Below are 19,813 nucleotides of genomic sequence, written 5' to 3' on the forward strand. Positions count from 1 at the left end.
GTCGAGGAAGACTAGAACAGGATTTTATTTTGTTGATTACTATGATTTAAAGGAAAGATCATCTTGTTAGTTTCGCAAAGGCAAGCGATTTATAAATTATTATTTAATTAGCTCACACGTGGATAAGAAAATTTCCAACATTTTTATATTTAAATTTTGAAATATTTTAAATTAATCTGAAAATATGAATGCTATGCAAATGTCAGAATTAAATGTTCACAAACGGCATAATTAACTTGAATTCTGGTAATAATGAGTCATAGTAATTAATTGAAGAATAATTATTTAAAGTGTGAATTATAATTGCCATGTGGATAATGCAGTGAGATACACTAATTAGAAACACGATCGTGTGATGGTAAAGGAACATGTTACACAAACAAGGCTAGAGATTATTGCTAATAATAATAATAAATTAATTATGAAAATTTGAAATTAATTTTAATTTTTACTAAAGCTTCTACTGGTGTAATTGACGAATATTATACACTTTAAAGGTTGAGATTTATCAAAATTCAGCTGTCTAATAATTTTGTAAACTTTTGTTAAAATCTTTGAACTCTTTCAGCTGAATATTTTTAATTTTAAAGGCAGTAAATGCCTAATTTTTCTTTGATTTTCATTCCAGAACAGTAAGGCTGGAGGTCGAGAAATACGTGTGATTCTCAAATACTGCGGAAGAAAAATATTATGAAAGTTCATTGTAAATCAAAAACCATCACGGATATTTTTTGTAATGAAATGCTTATGTCAATAAATGTCAGAGTGTTCTTTTAAAAATTTTATTTGCCTGGTCATCAACCCCTTTACCCTTAAATGCCTCTAGAAAACGATAGCCATAAACGAACGGTCCACCTCGAGATCTCTCGCTCACTGGCTGGGCTTAGCTAGGGAATAATGGGGGCAGTATTGTGGTTTGTGTACAGAAAATTTATTCATCTTTAAAATCGATCCATATGATGTTCGTTCTAAACACCTTAATTTAGGAGGTATTTAACAAAATTTGAAGAAAAATCACAACTTTTGCAACTTTTTTTATAAAAATACAATTGTTTGAAAGCCTGTATCTCAACCACTACTTAAGCTACAGAGTTGAATTTGAGCTCAGACTGCAGCAAATTTATTGTACTTTAAATCAGGAATGAATGATTTTCTTTGTTGAACCAGCCGTTTAGGAGATATTTCAAAAAGGAAAGACAAAGAAAAAACAGAGAGAAAAGGTTTTAAAAAAAGTTTCTTCAATGCCATGGAGCGCAACAGTGGTGCCCCAAGGTCAAAAACTTGGATTTTACATTAAAGGCTCAACACTAACAACATACCAAAAAATCAAAACTATGAAACGTTTTGTGCACAAACCCCTATATTCAGGACAATTTTACTGGACTATTGATAGAATACATTCAGATTACCATTATTACTATTTATATATATATTTTATATCTTCAGTAACACATTCCAACTACACATTAGAAAATAACATTCACTATGAAGACAAATGCATATGCAAGAATTAATTGGGCAGAAAATTTATATAACTAAGCATTACAATATACCACATTGAAGAATGGTCCATTACTTGATATGCCAAATTTTCTTCTCCCCATAAAGCTAGCATACCAGCCTCATAATGCTATCAATCAAGTTCAAGGGAGATTCATTCTGCAATAAATATGTAATACTTTGACATACAGATTTTAGTAGTGAAGTGAGAAGTATCTATTATTACAAAACTGTAAAGACGATGAGATTTCCAGACGATTCTTTACATACTGAAACTGGCAATTTGATAAATCTGAGTAGAGAAGAATGACGAACAACTCTCTGTTCATGATGACAATATTTGGAAGACATCTGAGGAGGAAAATACTTGCCACCATCAGAAAATTTGCTAAAGAAAATGGTGAAATATAATAATAATGTTATTGGTTTTCTGACCTACTAACAACTTTTACAGTTTCTGAAGATGTCGAGGTGCCAGAATGTTCTCCCGCAGGAGTTTTTATTTGCCGGTAAATCTATCACCATGGGGTTGTCCCATTTGAGCACCTTCAAATATCACCGGACTGTGCAAGGATCAAGCCTGCCAATTCGGTGTCATAAAGCGAGTGCCTTAACCGCCTGAACCAATCAGCACGGCAAATTACGAAACATTCCAAACTTCTCCATCGAGGGGTAAGATGAAGTTACATTTTGGCATGAAGTCATGCCTCTTAAATGCTGACATAAATAGGTGCTGAGCAGCTATTTTGAATTAAAAAATCATGTAAAATCGTGCCCCTACCCTGAAGTGGTCCAGCTCTTTTCAGACAACAGAGATGAACTGTGTGTACTATCTTAACAACATACCAGCTCTCCTCCCATTCTTAAATTTCAGGCAGTACCAGAAATTGAATGGAGGCCTATTAGAATGGCAGCTAAAGGTGCTAACCGTAATGCTACGGAGGCAGACATTTTGAATAAAATAGTGTGTACTATTATGATTTATTTCTTGTACACTCCAGTTGATCATTTTCAGAACAATTTTGTAACAGAAGTTTTAATTTTTTTTATGACATAGGTTAGTTAAATTTGTGAATAACTTCTATCTGATGGTACTTCATTTCTAGTGAAAAAAAGCAGGCTAGAATACACTGGCTGAACACACCACAGGAAGCAAAATCTAGGTTTTCCTTAAGAATTTCTTTTTATAACTTAAAATTATTTTAATAGCATGTGAATTATTCTGGATCCAGGTGGTCAAATATACCTACAGTCAGATGAATATAACTCTCTCACTTCATTCTAAGTACAAACAAACCAGAACCGATTTAAAATGTGTATGGGGGGGAGGGGGAGCAGGGGGGTGGAAGATTTATTTTTTCCAAGAACACTACACAATTTTAAAAAAAACAGAACAGACGTCATTAATGAGAAACAATGGCTTACCTTTTCCCAAGTGAGTGTTTATGCTCATATACCTTGCTGTACCCGTAAGACTTTTGTGTTCCCGATAAGGTATGTGCTTGTTTGTTTCTAAGTCTATGTACTCTTTAGCTAAACCGAAATCTGAAACAGAAAAGGGAAATTAAATGAAGTTACCCTTATGCTGGGCAATGAAACTAAATAAAAGCAATGTAAATATACAAAAGTATGAGAAAATAAGCAATGTAACTATGTACTGTATTGAATTCCATACTTGTCCTATATTAATTAATGTTCTATAATGCAAAGATTGGTCTTTATTTACTTAATAACACCACTGACGAATTTTAAATCTGGGGCAAATATTAAACAAATTTTATGTTCATTTGCATTATCTTGTGCTGTTAAGCACCATGTTGGACAAACTAATTGCTATCAGATGCACCATGTGACTTCTGTACACATCTACCTTCTAATATTGGATTATGACTCGATTTTAAATTGTATCCAGAAAAATAGTACATTTATCAAGACATCAAACTAGTTCTCTTACCAACACAAATTATACGTTCATAATATCCAAATAATACTGCCAGTTTTAAGAACAGACTACAGATGTTCCGGCTTTTACTTCTATTGGCATCATCCCCTAATGCTGAAAATATGTACTAGTGTGAAAGGAAATTTACACAGAACACTTCACTGTTAATGTTAGAGAATATGGAAAGAGGCTGACAATTTTTGTTATAGCTTTGGTTCCATCACATTAAACTTTTCAAATCAACTTCAACTGTTCGAATAGCCATGGTGGGTTACCATAGGAAGTCACAGGAGAGTAGCTGTGGAGTAGTATACATTGTAGGGATTCTGCAACAATTACCAAGACTCGAGTGCCATTCTTATGCGATAGTATAGTGAATACATTATTTGGAGTTATTTTGAATTAAGAAGGTGTGTGTGTGTAGAGAAAATGGCTAAGTCTTCAGGAAAGAGCAGCAGATAGTGTTAAATGTATCATCATACCTGAAAACAAAAACATCCAAAATATAATAAGTAAATGAAGTTGCAATAGCTTTAGGATTTTTGAGGGCTACTACTTTTAAAATAAGAAAGCCATCGAAGGGTCGCTGTCTTACGAAGAAGTGGGAAAGAACTCAAGGCAGCTTAAATATGACAATTTTCTTTGAAGTAGAATAACGTGCTTTGTTCAAGAGTTCTACTGAAGAAACAAGCCATCAACTCCAAATACGGTTCTGGCTTCTGTAAACAGTCATCTCAAACTGCCAAATTTTAGTAAGTCTACATTGCATCTTCTTCTTCTTGGGGAAAGGAATTTTGCATACAAGAGATGATGAAATAGAGCAATACTGATAGAGAGAAGATGATATGTTTTGGCATCCATCACAGGTGATTACAGCAGTAAAAAATAAATTTAAAAATGAGAAGTTGAGAGCAACACCATTCCACAGATAAAAGATGGGTTAACTGTGCCATCACTGTAGCAAAAGAATGAAAGGATAAAACAAAAACGCCAAAGATAAGTTTTTCTTGTTGGATTTGTGATTGATTTGAAGATTCCTACTTATTTTGCAGAGAAATTACTTCCATACTTACCTCTAAGTTCCAACAGTGTTACTGACAATGCTTTGTATCACAACAGGAAGAAGGAGCATCCGCGAACAAAAAGACTGGAGAAATGTGATGTGCAGAAGTGGCTCAGAGATCTTAATTTTCAGTACAAAGATGGCAAATTAAAACAAAACAACTTCATGGACAGTATTGTTTTGGAAAGAGAGTAAATACAACAACAAGTGAATTCTATAATATATCAGCCACTAAACATAATCGTTTTTCATCCATAGGGCAACATGTCGAAGAGCATAAGCATAAGTTCACTAATATCGAGAATGATACGGAAATTTTAAATGTTAACCCCACAGGCCCATTACTCAATATAATGGAAGATTTTTATATCAATATGGACCAATACGATAATCCCAACCTCAACTTGAATGAAATCACAGATAAAACAAACATTCACTTCAACACAGCCATTCCCATTCTAAAAGACACATATTTAAAAAGAATCCACAGACACAAACCCACACACAACTGAAAAGACACACCCCACTCCAACCCACCACTCCAGAGGCTGCTTCCCCCCCTCCCCCCACCTCTCAATCTAAACACTACAACAGCCACACGACGTACACGCAACAGTGCACAGCACATTCCTGACTATTCTTGAAGACATATCCAGCCCACATGTAAGTAACACACACTCTATAGCACACAAACCATTTAGCAGGCACTCTATTATCAGTTATTCTAATTCCTACTTCCTTGTTCTTTCTCAGATGTTTGAATTTACGTGAGCATATATGCAAGTATGAAGAGGGGAGCTCTATCAACCTTCTTTCTTTAATTTCAAAATTTCATCCATAGCATTGATATGCCTCAACAAGGATCCTGAAAGCTAGCATTTATCAGCAACAACATACACTAAGAATGAACACAGTACCTGTTAAACAAGCTACAGAACCTCGGTCTACTACGTTCCCCACAAAATTGCGGCCCAACAATGCACCTTGATTGTATCTATATAACAGTTGGACATAATGTTGGCATACTGCATAGATATTTGAACTTGACACCAAAACCTCAGTGATCCTATATTCCATAGAACTATATTTTCAATCTTAGCTATACAATTTTTGGAATATGTGGCATTCAAGGGACTCCAGCATGCCAAAGCCCTTCATTGTACCATATGTATATATGTATCTTGTTTGACGTAATGTTGGCAACAGAATAGATTTTTGAATGGAACTCCAACTAGTCAAAGCCCTATAATTGTACCATATGTATATATCTTAACAGTAGTATTAGTATATTAGAATAAGGCATTCTTGTTAAATTAGTTTTTAGTAATGTTTAATGTACAATCACTATTAAGCAGGTTCACCAACAGCTGATGATGACCTATTTACGGGTCGAAACCGGTACTGTTTTAATGTAGATGTTTTAAAACATTAAAAGTATTGATTAGGTGGAAAACTCATCCTTCATACTTGTGAACAAGTGGACTGACGGGCTCACATCAGAGAAAAGACAGACAGTACTTCAGTTACCATCCCACCATTGCAAACTGAACCCCACTGAACTCTCGTGGACTCAGGTAAATCATTATGCAAGTGTACATAATAAGGACTTCAAGACAAAGGAAACAGAGAGACCGATTAAAGGATTTGCGCGGCACGCTTGATAACTGTAGTAACTACATTAACGACATAAAAAATAAAAAGAGAAAATATGCGGAAAGCTTATGAACTCTAGGATGACAGTGAACCCATCATTGTCCACCACAGGGAGTCTTCCGACGACCATTCTTAAAGCAGTGTGGAAATTGAAGACAAGGCCATTCAACCAGTCTCCTGAAGAACAGGATGTTCTTAATAAATAATGTTATTGGCTTCACGTCCCACTAACTACTTTTTACGGTTTTCAGAGATGCCAAGCTGCAGGAATTTCACCCAGGATGAGTCATATATGAAACTTATTAGGTACCAATCCTGACCTATGGTTGTGAAACATGGACCATGAGAAACAAAGATGTTAGTAGAATCCAGGCAGCAGAAATGAAATTTGTCCGTAGCATGATCGGCACAACACGGAGGGACAGAGTCCGTAATGAGGAAATCCGCAAACAGGCTCAAGTTGTAAGACTGCAGGACAAAATAACAGTGCAGCGACTGAGATGGTATGGACATATGCGACGCATGGGTGATAACAGATTACAAAAAAAAAAAAAAAAAAAAAAGTATGATCTACTGTAAAACTTGAAGACAAGAGACCAAGAGGGCGACCAAGACTCTGGTACAAGGACATGGTGAAGATTGACATTCAACAGAGAGGACATACTTTGGAAAGCATTGAAGAAGGTGAGAAGTTCAGGGACCGCAACTGGTGGAGAAGCCTCGTTTGCCGACCCAACACTTAAGATGAAACGACATGGGATATGTGTATGTATGAGTTCTTTAACATGCCAGTAAATCTATACATCTACCGACATGAGGCTGATGTATTTGAGTATATTCTAACACCAACGGACTGAGCCAGGAGATCAAACCTGCGAAGTTGGGGTCAGAAAGCCAGCGGCCCAACCGTTTTGAGTCACTTAGCCCGGCTTCTTGTTGTTGGTTATACGAGTTATATCTTGTTTTTGTAGATTTTATTTTTCATCTGGTACTCACCATAAATCTAATAATGAAAATTTAATATTATAGTGAGCACAGTTTTTCTTATTACTATCGAAGGGTAGGAAGGGTCCACCTATTCAATACTATTAGTTTGTATATTGTCTTATAACACTGGAACTAGTTTCAGCCCTATATATATATTGGGTCATCTTCAGCCATGCTCCAATTGGAAGATATAAGCACACATATAACCAATAATGACATAAACACTGATATGACACAATTTATAGTCTCAATATAAACCATTGATGAAGTCTGAATAACATATCTACACTTTAAACTAAATAACACATCAAGAGTGTTGTGGATGTTGTTTTTGAGTTGATCTGGGAGTTTGTATCCTTTTCTGTGTAGATGAGCAACTTGACTGATATTCATGTTTGTTCAATAGTAATATAGGTCATGACTTATGTAGCTTTAAGGGGAACATTCGTACTATGAATAGGTTTTCCTTATCACTGTAGTGATCTATTGTTTAATTTATTTGGAGGTGAATGTCTGAAAAGAAAATAATTTGAAGTAAATAACTGAGATTATAAGGGAAGCAAGATCAAGATAAATATGTATAGCTATACGAGACTCACTTACGAACAACATAGGAGTGAGTCTGGTTTTACATCCTACTAACTAATTTTATGGTTTTTGGAGACGACAAGGTGCTGGAATTTTGTCCCGTAGAACTTTTTCTCTGCTACAGCTACACAACTGTGCTTTACATACCATCAGAGCAATCCACAGTTCTCCATGAAACAAAGAATTTCACCCTTTCTTTTTTTTCCCATAAAATTAGTTGATAAACTCAGCATCAGTACTGAAAATTTAGTAATCTGTAATACAGTATTGTGGCACGGGCACAAACAGACATTTTGTGCAAAAGCTAAAAGGCAGGGTGTGATATAAAATAGTTTCCTTCTTTTCATTTTGCTTTACAATGAATAGACACAGATGGGCCTTATGGCAACGATGGGATAGGAAGGGGCTAGGAACAGGAGGTAAGACACCATAGCCTTCATTTAAGTACAGCCCCAGAAATTGCCTGGTGTGAAAAGAGGAAACCACGACAAACCACCTTGACGGCTGCCAACATTGGGATTCAAACCCTCTGTCTTCTGAAAGCAAGCTGACATCTACATGACCAAAACCAAGCAGCCACTCACTCTGTAATCTAAAATATAAGAGAATATTCCAAACTCATTGTTCATGGAAGATGTTAGAAAAGAACCGTGGAGGAAACAGCATGAGAAACAAACTATGCTATTTTCAGGGTTAGGAAGAACTGAAAAGCATAACTGATGGAGATCACAGTTCATCGGGGTGGTGATTTTTTTGGAACAGTGATACTCTGTGGTGTATACTGAGGGCTACCAAGGCTATTGGTGAAGCCCAAACTTCAATGAGAACAATGGAAATCTAAAGCACCTTATAATGTAAGCATCCGACATATTGTTCCATTTACAAAACTTGAAAGCAATGAGAAAAAAACATTGCTCATATTTCTGAGTGCAAGGCATCAGAGATCGATGTTGCAGCCCAGGCGCTGCATCCCTCTCCCCTTGGCTCACCTTGCACGGCTTGCTGCTGAATGTCTGATAGGTGCAGGAACTGAAGGGATAGGTGTGGAAAGCTTTGCTCTGGGGAGAGAAAGCTAAAAGACTTTCTTCGGATGACACTGAACAAACACGATTAACCCATCCCATGTACTATGGTGTCACATGTTTGTTGTTGTTGCATGTGCAAGACATGTTATTGATTGTTTATAGTTGAGAAAATTATTTGTGTATTTCAGTAGCATTGTTCAAATACACTAAAATTGTTCTGAGAAGTTAAAGTGTATCATGTAACTGACCGTGTGCAGTTACTTTTGTAATATGACTGAACCGTGTGTAATAAAGCAGGTAATGGATAAACCATTCTCAAAACTGAGGTATGCCGATAAATTGCTGATAGTTTTAAATGGTAAATCTATCCCACATCTTCCTCAGAATCAACCTCCTCGTATTCTTAATTCCCCTGGCTTGGGGACTGGGTGTTTATGACGTCCTCATTAGGTCAACATCAAACCATCTCAGAGGCCATGCATTATTATTATTATTATTATTATTATTATTATTATTAAGTAAAATGTTTGTTTAATACAGCATTACCAGCGGTCGTACCAATTTTTCACTGGTTTATTAGCTTTTTTGGTAGATCAGTGGTGGTGAACGACCCATAATTAGGTGTTTGATTCCAAACCACCATGCGTTCCTCACTTCACCTCATACTTCTGATGTAATTATATAGATAACGGAGTGCTTGTATTTCACTCCCATCTACTTCTACATACTTGTAGGAAGACACTGCTGAGCTGCTGCTATAGGAGTAATATATATATATTTTTTATTTTATTTTATAGGTAGATCTGTTGCCTGCTGCCATTTCTTGATGGATACAGTACTTTAGTATCCATCCCTTGGCACAGGCCAGAGTAAAGTATAGCTTTCACCGAAGTTCCAGTCTCATCCATGGCTGAGACAATATGGAAGCTGCTGGGATATGGGTGGTGCTGAGTATTGACATTCAGAGCACGACTAGTGCATCTGAGTGTTATGAAAGGTGTTGGTCATAGGGTCAGTCGTGCTGCAATAGCACTTTCTGACCCAGTGAGGAAAGCAATGGCAAACTACTACGTTACTCCTCTTCTTGCTTAGTACGCCTCATTTTGGTGCTGCCATTGATTTTTGCGGTTTCCTTATAAGCACATAACCTTTGGTGGTGCCATTTGAGGATCCAACCGGCCTCTGGGCTAATGACCTAACAGACACAGACAGGTAGATCTGCTAAAATGAAATGCAATCTTTCAGGTTTAGTGTCCCCTTTTGTTGTTTGGAATTGAGCCCATGATCATGGGTCGGAGGAAGCTAATAAACCAGTGGACAGAGGGTACAAGCGTGGGTAATTCTGTAAAATTCTACATTCGAATTTGATGATGATGATGATAATAATAATAATAATAATAATAATAATAATAATAATAATAATAATAATAATAATACATAGCCTCGGGAAAGTCTTGGTGATGACCTAATGAGGATGGCATGAATGGCGAAGACGTCAACCACCCAGTCCCCAAAGCAAGGGGAATTAAGAGTACGAGGAAGTTGATACCAAGAATTGAACTGGGACAATTGGACCAAAAGCAAGCATTCTATCCATTTAGCCTCAAAACCAGGCTTTAATTTGCTAAACCCTAGGCTACCATTTCCACTAATCAGGTGTTGCGTATTGGCAGTGGCAGAGGCTAGGACAGTAGCTTGTGAAACTGCCTCCTTGACAAAACAGCAGGCTACTTTGGTGGCTCAAAACGCTTGAGGCTTGATGTTCACTACACCAACTATCAAGAAGGGGTAACCAAAGCCTATTGGTAGCCCACGTCTTGATCCCAGATACGTCAATGGTGTTACTACATTAAATGCTTATAAAGGATTGTACCTTCATATTTCATTTCTTCATGACGAGTAAACATTTTTTAAATGTGATGAAATGTAAAGTTTCCTCAAATTTATACCAATTTACAATACAACTGTGGAATAGATGATTTTTCGAATAAAACTTCATGATACCAATATACTTGGTCTGTTATTGAACATTATTAATTTTCCAGCTTACTCATTCCTGGTTGCCAGCGTTTCACCCCAGTGAGCTAAATTGGGCTCATCAGTTGGTAAATAGCACACCTACCACGACGCATGGCTAGTGCATACCGTGGAGGCCACTGTGTAGGCTACTTGAAGCCACCGGCAGTGCCAATGCACTATGAGACACTATCTCATTTTCAAAAATTGATGCCAGCCTGGCCATCTGATAATATAGTGCACTGGCACTGCCAGTGGCTCCAAGTAGCCTACACAGTGGCCTCCACGGTATACACTAGCCAATATAAAACCAATATGAATGGTCCATTATTGGACATTATAAATTTTCCAGCTAACTCATTCCTGGTTGCCAGCGCTTCACCCCCGTGTTCCAGGTTGGGCTCATCAGTTGGTACCTAGCACACCTACCAAGACGCATGGCTAGTGCATTTCAAATATAATAAAGGCGTTCACTAATCCGCCTATTCAATACTTTATTTCCACTTAAAGTGGTTACATAAACACAATAACACTTATTTGGGACATGTTTCGCCCTTAATTTAGGGCATCTTCAGCCTAAAATAATCTTCAAAAGTACATATAAAAATACAAATAAAAGCTAAAAGATTAGCTAGTTACTAAAATTTAGTACATACAATGTGAATATTGATACATTAATAAAAACGTGTTAATGGAACACTGTCAATGATCATACTATAAAACTATCTTGTCAGAGACTAAAACTTCGTCCATTAAAAATACTTCGTTCTAATTAAAATGGTTCAAATAAGAAATTTTGTGAATTCACCAATGTGATAAACCATATATTGCCAACAAAATGAGGGCGAAAACATAAGCACAAAAACATATGTCATGTACACAATATGTTCAAGGCCGCTATTAAAGTCGTAAGCATGAAGGTATTAAAACATTCAAAGGTAGATATATGTAAAGCCGAAACTGAACATCAGTTGAATTGTCGTAGAAGAAGTGGCCCTTTGTACAAGTAGGGAACATTGTCAGAGACCTTTGTCTAGAATGCCGGTAGATTCTGGAATAATGTTCCGTGTTTGTAGTAAGTTGTTACATGTCATCTACCGTTGCGTTATTAACCGCCCTTCTATAACATGTAACAACTTACTACAAACACGGAACATTATTCCAGAATCTACCGGCATTCTCGACAAAGGTCTCTGACAATATTCCCTACATGTACAAAGGGCCACTTCTTCTACGACAATTCAACTGATGTTTCAGTTTCGGCTTTACATATATCTACCTTTGAATGTTTTAATACCTTCATGCTTACGACTTTAATAGCGGCCTTGAACATATTGTGTACATCACATATGCTTTTGTGCTTATGTTTACGCCCTCATTTTGTTGGCAATATATGCTTTATCACATTGGTGAATCCACAAAATTTCTTATTTAAACCATTTTGATTAGAACTATGTATTTTTAATGGAGGAAGTTTTAGTCTCAGACAAGATAGTTTTAATATGATCATTGACAGTATTCCATTAACACGTTTTTATTACTGTATCAATATTCAAATTGCATGTACCAAATTTTAGTAACTAGCTAATCTTTTAGCTTGTAATGTACTTTTGAAGATTAGTTTAGACTGAAGATGCCCTAAATTAAGGGTGAAACATGTCCCAAATAAGTGTTATTGTGTTTATGTAACCACTAAGTGGAAATAAAGTATTGAATAGGTGGATTAGAGAACACCTTTATTATTTTTGAACAGTAAATTTTCAATACGGACCAATAATGAGGTTTATAATATGTAATATGGCTAGTGCATACCATGGAGGCCACTGCGTAGGCCACTTGGAACCACCGGCAGTGCCAATGCACTTGAGACTTTGTCCCATTCCCTATGGAAATCAACATCTATATCATCTGATTGCCAAGCAGGCATCAATTTTTTGTAATGAGACAAAGTCTCAAGTGCATTGGCACTGCCGGTGGCTCCAAGTAGCCTACGCAGTGGCCTCCACGGTATGCACTGGCCATGCGCCTTGGTAGATGTGCTATTTACCAACTGATGAGCCCAACTTAGCACAATGGGGCGAAATGCTGGCACCCAGGAATGAGTTCACTGGAAAATTTATAATGTCCAATAACGGACCAACTATATTGGTATTACAAATTTACTCATTTGGGACAAATATTTCTGGTTCCCAAAGGGAATCAACATTTATATTAAAACTTTATTTACACATTTTTTATCTTCTTCTGGAGGCATAAACCGATCAGTTTTGTGTCCCCTTGGACTGCGTGCAAATGCTGTTGGTTGTTAAGTTCAGATACCCTGAGTTTGCCCACAGCTTTTGTAATGTATTTTGGGTCCTGCCAAGATAGTAGATACTGAAGGATACTTCAGCAAGTACAATTTAGCAATATGGAAACACAACTGACAGAACAAAATGTCCAGTATGTTCTATGAATTCCTTCAAGAGCATCACCGATTCATAAACATGACTTAAGTAAATATGTGGGGGAGTTTTTGTTCTGATTTTGCATCTATTTTGAAAAATACATGATTTACCCCACATCAATTTAAAATAAATGTACAATTTTATTACCAGTATACCTTTTGTATTTACAAAAACATCTCTTTATACAGGTGGGAACACAAATTAATAGAAATTTACACATATAAAAGAATTAAGTCAACCACTGATCAAATGTACTCACCTATAATATGAATAATTTTATCCTTCTTGGTAGTACTGCGTCCTATGAGAAAGTTTTCAGGTTTGACATCCCTATAAATTAAATGTCTACTGTGGACATATTCTATCCTGTGAAGCTGCAAACACCAAAAAACATATACATATATAGGTATACATTAAGTTACCTACTCACACCAAAGACGCAAGAGGTAATTTACATCACGGTACACCCTGAAGGGAGGAATGTTACAGGGAAATAAAAAACCAACAATAAAAAAAGTGAACAGTTGACAAAAGAAATGCATGGAAATAATAGGCTGACAGCAAAATAGTACAGGCAACCAACCATGGTATCACATATTTAATCATTATATATCAACACATTAGAAGCTTCTTAAGAAGTAGCCAATGCTGACAATGTTCTATGGAAGAACAATGAATAATTTAATCAAGTGACTTATCACTGCCACATTTCCTGCTTGCTTTTTCATAACTTGCCTGCGTGTATGAAAGCAGAAATAACTGAAAACACAGTTTTTATCAATATTTAACAATAGAAAAATGAAACAATACTAAAAGCTATTTAATTTTATCATAAATATGTTTTACTAAATTTAGAAAAAGTTTTGGTGGGGAGGAGCATGTATAGCGAACAGAGAATAGGTTACCTAGGAGAATAATGGACTCAGCCATAGAGGTTAGGAGAAGCTAAGGGAGACCAGTGTGATGTTGGACTTGTTCTTAATGATTTAAAGGCAAGGGTAGTGGAATTAAATGAGGCCAGAGAGTTAGTTGCCAATAGGTAATTCACAGAGACTTATAGACTGAATGCTGAAAGACATACCAGTTGTCAATTAAAATGGAAAAGAATGAGCAAGTGACAATTCCAATGATAATTAGAAAAATAGGAACACACAAAAGGATAAACACAATAACACGTCAGCACTGGAAGAGAGAGCAAAAGAAAAATGAGACAAGGGCAAACATAACACGAAGGATAAGGTAAAAGAAAAAAGAGACAGGGACAAACATAACACAAAGGATAACGATGATCTCCACATCGTCACACACTGCCTTCTTCAAACAGAATGGCTCTCTCCTTAAGTCCACTTCTTCTATATCCATTTCTTCTTAGTCCCACTCCTCACGAATTCCACTTCTTCTATATCCATTTCTACTTAGTCCCACTGAGCCAAGTTTCTGCTTCCCAACTTCATCAGGGCAACCTTCAATGCTTGGTGAGGGGCCTCCTAGACATTGTGGTGTTTTTTTTTTTTTTTTTTTTTTTTTTTTACGTTGCACCGACACAGATCGCACTTAAGCGACTGCAGCTATCAAGCTCAGTGACATTCAGTTCTAATGAGGAAAGAGTAGGAAAATGAAAGCCAGATGAAAACAGGAAGATGAAAGAGACAAGAAAACGATGAATATATGTGTTTGCAGTTGTCCTGTATTGTTGGTCTTCAACACTTTAACCTCACAGCGAAAAATCTTACTTCATAAAATATGAAGTTTTGAAATTTTAGAAGAAAAAAATAACACACACTAAAAAAAATTTAAAATATGTCAAATCCAACCTGTTCATGTAAAATGAACTAAAACCAAAATGTAAAATCTATTCCACCATCAAGCAACAACTGTGATCTACATTCATTTTAATGCCTCTCCAAATAATCAATTGGGAAGGACGAAAGGCAAGGTAGGATGAGATAGTGGCTATGGTTAGAGAGGAATATAGAGAAATGTAACAATCTATTCAAACTACAGCAGAATGGTAAGTAGAGAATATTTAAATTTTAATGCTTCATATGTATGTTTATAATTATTCATTTAAAACTGATTTTACAGTGTGGCCCATGTCATATTGTTGCCTGAAATATCTTTTGATTAGTTGAAGATAAGAGACGGTTTTCACCCAGGTGAACAACAATAAGGGGCACATGAAAAAACATGCCATGTGTGTCTTGTGTTTTAATTAAAAGGCATAGTCCGCCTGCATAGCGTAACGGTTAGCGTTATTAGCTGCTATCCTCGGGGGCCCGGGTTCGATTCCTGGGACTGCCGGATATTTAAGAATAGCAGGAGGGCTGGTATGTGGTTAAAATGGTATATGCAGCTCACCTCCAATGGGGGTATGCCTAAAATGAGCTGCTCCACTTCCGGATGAGGACACGAGTTTACTTACTATTAAAAGGCATCAGTATCAGGTTGCTTTTCTTAAATGGAGAAATACCCATTTCTGTCTCATGCATTCTTATCCACAAGCAGCCACATTCAGGGATACAATTTTCTCTACAAACATATAGCATTTAAAGATAAAAATTTCATTGTTCAATTATTCAATTTTAACATATAGCATTGGCGAAACCAAGCATCAAAGGGTGCATATTTTCAAATGTGGCATCGTCATTCTGAACGTTGATGACGTGATGTAAGCTCACCGGACAAAATATTAGTCGCCCTAGTGTGCACGCACAGATGGATCGTTAAGCCTGCACAGATGGCGTAGCAAAAGAGTCCCGTGCTCAACTGCACGTGAACTGCCTGTATGTGAGCATAAGGCAGTAGTGATCAGCGAGACATTGATGTTTGAAGCAGACAGTGTACGTCAACATGGGTAGATGCAAGGATGTGGTAGAGTGGCAAAAATGGGCAATCATGTTTGGCCGTGCCCACGGCCGTATGGTGCATGAAGTTCCTGGATTTATTGATGTTTCGCAGTAGACTGTTCAACGTGTCTACAAACAGTGGTGTACTACGTGTGGTCACGAAACACGATGTCAGAATTTTGGTCAGGAAAAGATCCTGACTGAGAGGGATCGGAAATCCATTCCATGGCTTGCAAATCAAAATCACTTTCAAACCCAACGGGAATTCCTCGTGTCAGTGAATGAAGATCCATCCCAACCTCTTAGTGAAAGAACATTGCGATGGAACTGCACACAAAGAACATTTGTAGTCGGTCACCTCATAAGAAGCCATAGCTCACAGGTACATAAAGCTTTGAGTCTTCAATGGGCTAGAAATCAAATGACTGGCAGAATGTAATTTGGTCTGAGGAATCAAGCCTTTTCCTTTATTTCAATGACACACATCGAGTGCACCGAAGGCCAAATGAAGCATTTTATCCCGGATGTGTGTATGGTCAGGTTCAAGCTGGAGGTCGGTCTGTGATGTTTTGGAGGTGTTTTTAGTATCGCGGATTGAGACTGCTCACTGAGGTGAGCACTAACATGAACCAACATGTTTATTTAAACATTCTGGATGATCAGGTGTTGCTTTTCAGTCAATATCTGCGTGATGACTACGCTACTGATACCCCGATTTTTCAAGATGAAAAAACAAAGTTCATCGGGCTGGTCGCATGTGACTGGATTTGTGAACAGTCCCCTAACCTATTACATCTCAATTGGCCTGCAAAATCACCTGACTTGAACTCCACTGAAAATTTCTCAGTGAGGTTGGAACAGTGGGTAAAACGCCGACATCAGCATCCCCATAATTTGTTGGAACTGCACGATCAAATGCTCAGCGAGTGGCTTAACCTTGATGCGATATACCTGCTCAACCTTGTGGACTCACTTCCTAACCGAATCCAGGCAGTTATCAAGTCCAGGGGTGGAGTCACACGGTATTAAATGATGCTTGTAACGATTTCTCAAGGAATGACTTAATTTTTTGTCCGGTGAGCTTATTAGAGGTGGTTTGTTATGTTCCCTCTAGTATTCTTGACCGGTGGATAAAAACTCCAACAGCACCACATTTGAAAACATGCAGAACATTTTTCAGTCCAATTTATATCACAAGCTTCAACAGTCTGGTCCAAATTAATTTTGTATGATCATATTTATTCAGCGTATGGCTTTTAGTGCCGTGAGTGTCCAAGGTCATGTTCAACTTGCCTGGTGCACATCTTTCTAGTCTACGCACATCGGCGACCTGCTAATCTGGCTAATCTGGGTGTGGGATGATGATGGGAATGTGGTAGAGAGATGGTGAAACCTGGTGTCGCCACATATCCTACTCCTATCAAACAACATCACGATGTCTACTAAAAAGCTGTACGTCCCCATCCAACTGACTAATCACAATCAACAGCATCATATACTCTCACTCCAGGTGAACACTCCGGAAGGTTTCTAATAGATTCCAGGCTTTTGACACACAGTCTAATGATTAGAAATTGTATACCATCACTACCTCTCCTACTCCGCCAGCCAACATTCGAAATTGTGAAAGTTTTTTTCATCACAATGTCAGACTTGATGCCTTAACAATTATGGCCACTAGGTGGGCTGTTATAATGAAGAAAAGGGACAGAGATTTACCAGAATTTTGTGGATTAAACAATAATCTCCTTCCTGGTCCTTTTCTTAATTTCTTGAGGTTGGCACTTTATGTAGATTTGTCCCAATTTTACAGCCTTTTGTATTATATGTGGAGAGAGAGAGAGAGAGAGACAGAGAGAGAGAGAGAGACAGAGAGAGAGACAGAGAGACAGAGAGAGAGAGAGAGAGAGTGTGTGTGTGTGTCGTAGCAGAACATCAGTGACCGTCAGTGCTAGCACATTAAGGTAACATTCAAGTGGGCAAAAGAGCTTGTATACACCCGACAGCAACAGAACTGTCCCACAGCCAACAAGCTAACATTAGAATGCCACGACATTGATGCAGCACGCTAACACCACAATATTAGTGTATACAAAAGAAGATGTTAATGACACTATTACAATTTTAATGCACCACCAAATATAGTACTCAATAATAAGCCTTCAATTAAGAATACAACAAGAAAATAACTTCTACCTTCAAAGTTGCAAACACCGAATTTTATCATTCTTTGAATGAGAACTAATCACTAGACCTGAGCATATAGTTAAATAATATGTCAAAACTTTACGTGTTGGAATGTATTTCCTTTTTAAATCTTTAAATCTTGTTTAAAAATGTTCTGACTTCAATTTTACTGATGTCTATTGTACCACATAGGTTAATTGATCACTTTTTACTCTTGACCAAGGCATTAGGCCTTTAGCATATTAATGATTCTAATGTCTAATCAAAGTTCCTTAAATAACGAATATATATCCTGTTAAAGTCTTATACTATAAGAATTTTTAGATTATGTCATGAACAGATACCTGTTTTGGTATTGAGGCTGATGATGCCCTTTAAAAGGGGCAAAATATGTCCCATGTTCATAGTTTAATGAGGAAAGAACATTAATCTTATGATTGATTGTATTGAATAGGTGGAAAATGACACACAATAAAATTTTACACACACACAAAAAAAAAATCATTCCACACCAGGCGCTTTTATAGCAGGACAACAACTGATCACAAAAAGTTGAGAATGTTTATGTTTTCTTCCAACCACAATGGATGCTGTTCCTTCCCTGACCTGACAGATCAGCATTCATGTCACCTAATCATATGGAATATGGTCATTCAGCAACTAACCTATCAAAATTCTCCACCCGTCAGCACCAACGAACTACGGACTAGCATACAAACCAACTGACAAGCAAAGTTCTTTAAACGCCCCAACATATAGCAGCTCGTGTTGCAGCTTGCGGAGGTTTCAAAAGATACCATATTTCCTTTAATAATAAAAATCAGCACAGAGAAAAGCAAGACCATAGTGATATCAAAAGAAGAAAGATAAGGGAAAGGGATTGTTGAAAATTGGTGGTCAAAGCCTTGATACTATTCACAGTTTCAAATACCTAATGAGTAAATTAATGCAGAATACAAGGCTGGACATGGAGATTAGCAAGAGGATGGAACAGGGCAATGCATTCTAGCAGAGAGTAAAAAACCTTGTTTGGAATAAGAAGTACCTAGGAAGTATAGCAAGATAATGTACAAAATGTTTTATGCACCCATATTGACTTATGCAAACGAGACCTGGAAAATGACAAGTAGGGAGGAAAGTACAGTTCAAGCGAGCGAAATATCATACCTAAGAAATATTATACGAAAGATGAAGAAAGACAGATTAAGAAATGAAGAGCCGGGGGCCAAGTGGCTCAGACGGTTGAGGCGCTGGCCTTCTGACCCCAACTTGGCAGGTTCGATCCTGGCTCAGTCCGGTGGTATTTGAAGGTGCTCAAATACGTCAGCCTCATGTCGGTAGATTTACTGGCATGTAAAAGAACTCCTGCAGGACTAAATTCCGGCACCTCGGCATCTCCGAAGACCGAAAAAGTAGTTAGTGGGACGTGAAGCAAATAGCATTATTATAAGAATCGAGGTGGGAAAGGAAGTTTGAATATTAAATCTAAATGAGAGAATTGGTAGGAGTAAAGAAAGATTGCTTAGATATGTAAAGAGTGTGGAGGAGAAAAGAAAACC

The 19,813-nt window shown here is 37.2% G+C and overlaps 1 protein-coding gene across 3 annotated transcripts in view; it reads right to left on the reverse strand.

Annotated features, from left to right (window-relative positions):
- Positions 1 to 19,813, reverse strand: part of gish (casein kinase I gish) — a 645,075-nt gene that overhangs the window by 292,243 nt on the left and 333,019 nt on the right. For all 3 annotated transcript variants that reach the window (XM_067137660.2, XM_068225467.1, XM_067137661.2), the window contains exons 5-6: positions 13,481 to 13,595; positions 2,926 to 3,045 (exon numbers count right to left, since the gene is read on the reverse strand). In XM_067137660.2, the coding sequence (XP_066993761.1) occupies positions 2,926 to 3,045; positions 13,481 to 13,595 (235 nt within the window). The remainder of the gene's footprint in view (positions 1 to 2,925; positions 3,046 to 13,480; positions 13,596 to 19,813) is intronic.

The sequence above is a fragment of the Anabrus simplex genome, chromosome 1, assembly GCF_040414725.1.
Source record: "Anabrus simplex isolate iqAnaSimp1 chromosome 1, ASM4041472v1, whole genome shotgun sequence".
NCBI lineage: Eukaryota > Metazoa > Arthropoda > Insecta > Orthoptera > Tettigoniidae > Anabrus > Anabrus simplex.